Source organism: Lactuca sativa, chromosome 7 (genome assembly GCF_002870075.4).
Source record: "Lactuca sativa cultivar Salinas chromosome 7, Lsat_Salinas_v11, whole genome shotgun sequence".
Lineage (NCBI taxonomy): Eukaryota > Viridiplantae > Streptophyta > Magnoliopsida > Asterales > Asteraceae > Lactuca > Lactuca sativa.
The window spans coordinates 186537229-186546134 of NC_056629.2; the positions used below are offsets into that span (position 1 = coordinate 186537229).

An 8906-nucleotide genomic window follows, 5' to 3' on the forward strand; every position below is an offset into this window, starting at 1 on the left:
GCTTTCAGTTATCTTGTTGAGGTTACAACTACTTTTTTGGTCGGTGCTGCACAGGAGTCATCAAGAAAATAACGTGACTGAAAAGATAAAATTAAAACTTAGATATTAGAATTAAATTTAATCTTAATTGTTGTTGTATTCAATAACTTATAAAATGTTTTGAATTTTTGATATGTTTGTTAGGAACTTAGGATGTTATGGTCTAAATTCACATAATGCAAAATATCAATATATGTGTAAGGGTCGGCCCACTGTTGATTTTGGCAGTCCAAAGGCGTAGAACAAAAAAAAAAGCTGATGGAGAAATATATGGAACAGAAAAACGTTGTAATCCGATAATCACGAATTCATGATTAAAATCCCTTCTTTCTTCATAGAATCACGCCTATCAAAGTATCAATCGATCGATCGGATTCTGTCAAGATTTTCGCTCTCCTCTCCTCTTTATCCCAGTTCTCACTTCTCACCAAGGCCGAATTTGCTGTTTTCAGTTTCTTAATTCTCCTACTCGAGGTAACTTCTGTTTTTGCTTTAATTGAATGATAGATAAGTTTCATGATTGGGAAACTCTGTCTTTTGATTAAAGAACATAAATCATGTTTTATTTTTCATGTGTAATTCTGATTTATGCTTTTAGTTCTTAAGGCTGAAACTTGAATTTCTAGTGGATCGGTGAAAAACAAAGCCATGACCTTTTTTTTTTTGGTACAAAGTACAAACAACTATTGTTTCCACATCTCATCTTATTACCTTATACATGAAAACAAATAAATCATGTCATAATAGCTTGCAAGAAATGAATGCTGCTCAATCAGAAGCATCAGTAACCAAATAAAATAAAATAATTTATCGTTTAGTGTGTTCACTATAGTTATAACATGACACTCATTATACTCTTTCCAATTTTGAAAATATCATCCTACTTATATCAAGTATGACATCTACTAATTTGGATTATTTTCTTTTCTATTACAGCATTCTACATTCTTTTACTACAATATGACACCTAAAATAGCAATGTAATTTTTTTTATGGATTTAGTTTAAGTGGAGAAATATCAATGTAGTTTATATTCGAGATGTTTTATTTGACACCATTCAGTCATAAACACCTAGAATAACAACATAGTTTTTGCTCATAAATATGTTTTATTTGAAGTAGTTTGTTTTCTTTTCATGTTTTTTTGGACTTAACTCTAGTAAAGAAATACCAACATACTTTATACTCAACACCTTTTTGACACAATGTGGACAGAAACATATTTGTGTGTGTGTGTATATATATATATATATATATATATATATATATATATATATATATATATATATATATATATATATAACCATGCTCATTACTTAATAATTTTTTATTAGTTTTTGATTGCAACTGATTTTTATCTTGTTGGAAAAATGCAGATGTCGGATTATCTATGCGAAGATTTGATTGTTGAAATATTTGCAAGACTACCACCGAAATCCCTCCTCCGATTTAGATCACTCTCTAAATCGTTATATACTTGTATTTCTACCCATGGTTTTATACGCATGCACACTCTTAGATCCCCCAAAAAAATCCACTTCATTCATCTAATTAGCGATGACAAAAATGAAAAACAACAAGAATTCTTTTACACATCACATGGAGAGGAGGAGGAATTGGCATTGTATTTGTGTCCCAAACGTGGATACATTGATATAACAACAGAAGTCCCGTTCCCTTCTGGCCCACCTATTGGTTCATGTAATGGAACTTTCTGTTTGTGGACTAAAAAAGGTTTGATTCTATGGAACCCTTCAATCAGGCGCAAACTAATCGTGCCTGAATTTCCTCAGAGATCTGAACCCTTTTCGTTGCGAGGGATTGGGTTTGGATTCGATCCAATCAGTGATGACTACAAAGTTGTCCAGATATCATATGTCAAAGGCAACAATTCATTTGTTTATGCTGTGAAGAGTGGCACATGGTGTGAGATTGCTTCCCCTAAACATCAAAATCAGATTCAGATTTTCCGTTACGATTCCTTTTTTTTCAATGGAGTGTTGCATTGGGTGACATATATTAATCAAAGAGAAAAGAAAAACGCATGCATTAGTTGTATACTAACATTCAATTTGAGCACTCATGTTTTTGATATGATTCCAGTGCCTATGTCCATTCGGAATTGGACGACATCGGGACTAACAACCATCCAAGGTTCTTTAGCTTTGATTTCTTGTAATGGTGAAATTAGTGAAAGTTGGATTCGGGTATGGAGAGATGCTTCGTGGTCTGTGGGTTTTAAATTGAAAATAGATCAACTTTTTATTTTAGGTGTTTTGGAATTGCATCCGCAAGCTTTGTTGCTCAATACTTTCTCTCATGGGCTCCATGTTTATAATCTCAAGACGGGGGTGTCATCAAGAGTAGGCGACTTCAATGCTGCTTCAAGTTTACGTAACTTTTATCAGTGTGTTGAAACCCTCCATTTGTTAGACATGGGGGAGACTATTGCTGAAACGGAACTACAGAAGAACTATGAAAGAAAAAAATAACAACATTACATTTTGAATTTCGAACATTTTAATTACCATTTTGGTATTTGTCATTGGTACAAAAGTTTTTTTTTTAGTGAATAAATTAACATATATGTAATTTCCTGCTTGTTTGCCAATAAAAGAGATATTATTGAGGGTAAAATTGTTGATGATTGATGATCACATCAAGCAGAATATACTTGTAAAATCCAGCCCATCAGGCACATTTTTCTCCATGTGAGTGCATTTAGAACTTCATATATGATCTGGCATTTTGTCGAGCACGTAGTAGGCGTCTGTGCTATGAGCGCATCTAAACCACTCAGCATATCATCAAAATTCAGAACCTGGAAACAAGCAAACTGGGCACACAACTATGAATAGACTAAAATAAACCCTCAAGTTCTTAAAGCATCAAGTTTTACATGAGCTCGGCTCGGGCTCAACTTGTTTGTGAGACCTGACTAAATGCGACTGAGCTCGGCCTAGCTAATATTCAAATATCAAGCTCATTTTTGTTTTTAAGCTTGATAAAAAGTTTGTTTATAATTATTTGATATTTACTATTTAATTATTAGTTATAAATTAATATATAAAATTAAAATTAAAACATATATTATATAAATTTGCATTGGCTTGTTTAGGTTCGCGAGCCTAATCGAGCTCGATAGATGAAACTCGAGCTCAAGCTCGTTTAATAAATGTGCCAGAAACTAAGCTCGAGCTCGTTTAATTTGAGCTCAAGTCGAGCTTTTAAGAAGTCAATCTCAAGCAGCTCATTAACCGCAAACGTTATATACAAATGAAACTGCGATTTTCCATCTAGGAAAACAATCACATAAAATAAAATAAAATATTCTCACAAATACGAGTCTTTTCCGGACTCTATTTTAGGATCGGACTAGTCCCGGTACAATTTTCTCTTAGTTTCTTAGGTCTATCTTTTTATGACCGGTTTAAGGTGATTTCATGAGCATTTTTAGTTTTTGACTCTTTTGTCCATATGTAATTTATATATACGTACCTGGTCAAGGTCAAGGCCAAGGCCAGGTCCTTTCTTCAATATCTTCCCAAAAAGTTTGGTATTTTGAAAGCCACAAGACCATAGTTTTGTAAACCTCAGTAATAACATTGTCGAAAAACGTTCCCTTCTTGCTTTTGGGAGCAAGTTCCTACATAGGCAATTGTTACAGAAGCTGTTACTTGTAGCTGACGACAATAAATTTATGTGAACACACACGACAAAAAATTTATGTAAACAAACATGAATACATGATTGATTCTTCGGTTTGTATTAAATAATTTTAAATAATTTTAGTTTTGCTTTCTTGGATTTCTTAATGTTCATCATTTGCTCGGTTCATACGATTTCTGGGCTCGATACATTTAAGGTCGGTCTGTTGATTTCAAAGACCCAATGTGAAATTAAAATTAACCTCTAAATATTTTTATATAATAAAAATCGTTAATACTAGGATAAGTCGATAATTGTTATAAAATTAATCAAAACAAGAATTGTCTCTATTCCATCACTATCTGTCGCCAATACTAATGTACGTAAAAGAATTTTGGCCCCTAAAGGACATTGGTCATGTACAACCGCACACATACACAAGCCTTGGGCCGAAGCCGGATACATGTCTATGGGAGGGGATTCAAAATATTCTTGTAATTTTGAAGCAAAGGTATTATGGTCATTTTATAATTAAAATGTTTGTAAATAACAAAAAATGATTAAATGGTTTTTTCTTTCTAAAAAGCATTCGAATATGATATTTTCGAAGCTTATGAAGGATATAAATAATATTTATAATTAGACAGGACAAATATAATATTTTAATGTTTATTTAGAGCATATACGAAATTTTTCCTTAAAATTTCATTGCCTTTATTTATAACAATATGTCTTTTCAACATCTTTATATTTATTCTGTAGTTGTCGTACGAACTCCTTCGCCGCAAAGATTTCCAAAGTATAATGGACATTATTAATGTCAACATAGGAGTGCCTACGCACACCTTCATGATTATGTTGAGGTTCATTTGTACAACTACTTGTTTAGGCGGTGCTGTAGAGGAGTCGTTAGAAAACATCATTACCAGAAAAGATAAATTAAAATTATGATGTTATAAGTTTTATCTTAATTGTTGTTGTATTCTATAATTTATGAATGCTCCTTATGAAAATTATTCAATGTTTCGATATATTTGTTATTAGGAACTTTGGTTGGTGTGGTCTAACACTCTAACTTCACCTAATGTGATATATGTATAAGGGTCGGCCTATTGTTCATTTTAGCGGTCCAAGTAGGGGTTAGAAGTGAGTTATACGGCCTTGAGACTAGCTAAAGATCGGGATAGGCATAGTTAACAATCATCCAAAATCCTCCCCTTCGTCATTGTCCATTGTTCATCTTCTCCCTCTTCTCCAATGAGTGGTTTTTTAATAATAATTCAAAATTGTCTACTTCAAGATCCTCATTTTTTGCCTTATAATTTCTTATTGATTGCAAACATGACAAACTAAATTTATTTGAATTGTATCATATATAAGCTGACCTTAATAAGCCACTGGCAATGCAAGGAGTGGCCGCACACGGCCGTGAAAAAAAAATAGGGCCTTATTTTAAGCAAAATTATCTTGCTTTTATATATATATATATATATATATATATATATATATATATATATATATATATATATATATATATATATATATATATATATATATATATATATATATATATATATATATAGGTAGATGTTCATTTAAGACCACCTATATTTTGTGAAACATAGGGACCAAATATTAGCCTTTGATCAAATTTGATCTTATGGTTCAAAAATAACCCTGATTAAGGAGCTTAATTAAACACTCAATGGTAGATTAGTCAGATTTTAATCATATAATGGAATCCCCTGATTTACATGATCTTTCCTTAATCAACATACAAAATCAGATTCGCTCTTTCATCCAATGATTTCCTCGGATGATTTTCTCAATCGCAATGAGTTTTGTACGTTAATTGTCACTCACGCTACAATGATTTGTGATTTTACAGGCTTAATAAAAGAGAATTCAATTTTTTTAGACAATTTGGTTCGTTAATCTGCTGTGATTTCAACAATCGGTCAGTAAGTTTTTGTTTTTTCATAGATTTACAATTGATCAACAATCGTTTTCAGAATTGTTTCAATCACAAATCGCAAACTACAGAAGGATCAATAAGGAACGATTTTTTACAATTCATCATCAAAATAGAACAATTTCTCTATTACAGAAGGACCATATGTAGGGATTTATTTTCATCAATTTTCCTTTTACAGGAGGTTTGTAAGTAAGGATTTTAATTTTCACTTCATCAATTTTGCTATTAGAGAAATCAAATTTTATCAATTTGTCATCATCTCCAGTTGATCATTAATTTAGATCGATATTGAACAGTTTCAAGGTTTGAATTTTACTTTGAGAAAAGTTAATTCAACAACTCACCATCAGTAGCAATTGATTGCCATCTGTTTGATGAAGGAAGAATTATATTAAGTAATTATTTGATACACCAACTGTTTGATGAAATGCCTAAGAGAGGAATCATAACTTAAGATATAATACCTTTAAACTCTAGACATGTGCATAATTAATTGCGATTTGGTAGCAATTTATGGCGCTAGAGTGTGAAATTACATATATATATATATATATATATATATATATATATATATATATATATATATATATATGTTGAAGATAAGCACCATAAGAGCATTGTCACATAAAGTTAAGTGATCATGCACCTTCACTAACCTTGAAATGAATGCAGGTACTTATCAAAATTTTCTTTTCCTTTGGTTCGCATCTAAATGATCAAATCGTATTCTGGTTGATATAAATGTTTATCTTTTTCATCATATTAAGACAAGTACACCAAATGGTGCATGTTTGAAAGATTGGTGTGAGCATGACAGGGAAATCTCAGACCATGTTGATGCTTGAAGCTTGCAGCATATTTCCTCATTGGTTTTTTATTTTTGCTTATCTTATTAAAAGGTTTATGTTGGTCATTATCCTCCTTATCAATAACATGTGAAGTAAAAGATGCATTTCAACCAATTTAGCATGAATCAGAAGAGGTACTTGGCCCCATTTCATCACAATGTTACTACATCACATACTATATAGTATACTATTCTGACTTGAATAACTTGAAAATCATTACTAATACGTCCTTACATATTCAACAAATTCCTTTTAGAATATAATTTTGTAAATAGTTATACAATAATAAATATTAACAGAATACTTTTTGTACATCAAATTAGTGATGGTGCTAAAGAATCTCACTTTAGCAATGAACTCATGTTAGTTAATGGTTATTTAGTTTGGATTCCGAATATTCTACATGAAGAGATATATAGTGATTTAATTTGGATTCTAGATATTCCAGATAATACAATTGTCTAAATAGATACAATTCTAGAATATTAATCATACTTTAATTTCTTTAGTTCACAAAAATTATAATTTATAAGAATACAAGCTCTTAACATTATGTGTTTCACGATTAATTTCAAAAGAATACAAATTATTATGATCAAAACATAATTCAACATATTGTTATTAGTTTACATAATACATGATTCTAATTATAATAATTGAAAACCATTACCTATATGTCATTCCGTATTTCTCCAATTTATAATATTGTGTTTAGAATATAATTTGTAAATCATTATATAATGATAAATATTAGTCGGGTATTTATTTTTGCAGCTCAAATTAATGTCGTTGAAGAAAAATCTTATTCAAGCACTGAATTCATTTCAACTAATGGTTCTTTTGTTTGGATTCCGAATATTCTAGTTTGATTTTTTTTTGGTTGAAATAATCAACTAGTTTGATTCAATATATGATATCGTGTTGTTACATGTCTAACTTTGTCATATTACACATCTAATATTATCATGTTAGTGTTTAATCTAAAATTATGTGTAATATTATGATATGATTGTGTAATTTATTGAAATTATATATTGAGGGTTACTATAGTTTTGTACAAACAGTTCTTTATAACCGAAATGTTATGGATATACTTTTGTAAATCATAATCCATGTTAAGTTTTAATCATTTTGTAAAAATGTCGTATTTTTAATCAAGTTTGTTTTTTGTTGTTGAAATAATCAACTACTATTATGATACTAAGTTTTTTTTAATGTTATAATTTTAATTATAAGATAAATATCATTTTTAAGTTAGAATATCATTCTATTATTCTATATTCAGAATAATATCATTTTTATATATCACTATTAATGAATATAATTCAAAAATGCCAACGTATTTAACTAGAACATTACTCTATTAGAATATTTTACATATAACTTATTTTAGTTTCCTATAGATTATTGCATATATTCTTGTAATACTATAAATTGTAAATTCAAAATATTACATAACGATATCATAATATTACATATAATATTAGAATCTTACATATTGTAACTTAATTGTACATATTACAACAAGTTCATAATATTACATATTAACAACACAATATTAATTATTGAATGGTTAGAATATCTAGAATAATATCGTACTAATGAGAATTAAAAAAAAAAAAACCTAAATTTAATTATGCATCACTATATTAGAATATTCTACTTATAACATAGAAAATAATAGACCATTATTCTATTGAAATATTCTACATATAGATTATGAAAACATACAACATATAACATTATTCTATTACAATAAAATATACTACATATAGATTATAAAACCATAAAACATATAACATTATTCTATTATAATATTCTATATATACAAATTGTTTTCATGTAATAAATCAACTTATTCAATCGAAAACCTACAACATTATTCGAAAACATACAACATACAACATTATTGTATTAGAATATTCTATATATACACAATATTTTCATGTAAATGAATTAACTTATTTAACAAAAAAATATAGAATATTATGTTATTATATTATCAACATCATACATCATAAACTGCAACATTCTAACGATTTTAAACATCATACACTCTACTTATAAAATTTACCTTGATTTATCATGTAAATTCTAAACAAGACAGAAACATAAATTTATGATAACAAAAAACACATAACATTATTCTATTAGAGTATTATACATATACTTATTATAACAGAAAACATAAATTATTATTCTAATAGAATATTATACATACAATCTTTAATTTTAAATTCATCTTAGATGTGAAAGATATTACTATCATTACATGAAATAAACTATAAGACTACATGCATTATTCCTTAACATATAACTATTGTCCAAACATAATATTTTTTTATTAAACATTCATCAATCTTCAAGCCTTCAAACCATAACTATTGTTTACCAAA

At 28.9% G+C, this 8906-nt stretch overlaps 1 protein-coding gene across 1 annotated transcript; it reads left to right on the forward strand.

Moving 5' to 3' along the window:
• Positions 1–306: 306 nt before the first annotated feature.
• Positions 307–2982, forward strand: LOC111890820 (putative F-box protein At3g16210). Its single transcript, XM_023886901.3, has 2 exons — positions 307–513; positions 1416–2982. Exon 2 carries the CDS (start codon positions 1416–1418, stop codon positions 2529–2531), a length of 1116 nt encoding a protein of 371 aa, XP_023742669.2. The 5' UTR covers positions 307–513; the 3' UTR covers positions 2532–2982.
• Positions 2983–8906: the final 5924 nt, after the last annotated feature.

Bases quoted from the DNA above. Each gene is read 5' to 3' on its own strand.
- LOC111890820 (XM_023886901.3), top strand. From the start codon at position 1,416: ATGTCGGATTATCTATGCGAAGATTTGATTGTTGAAATATTTGCAAGA.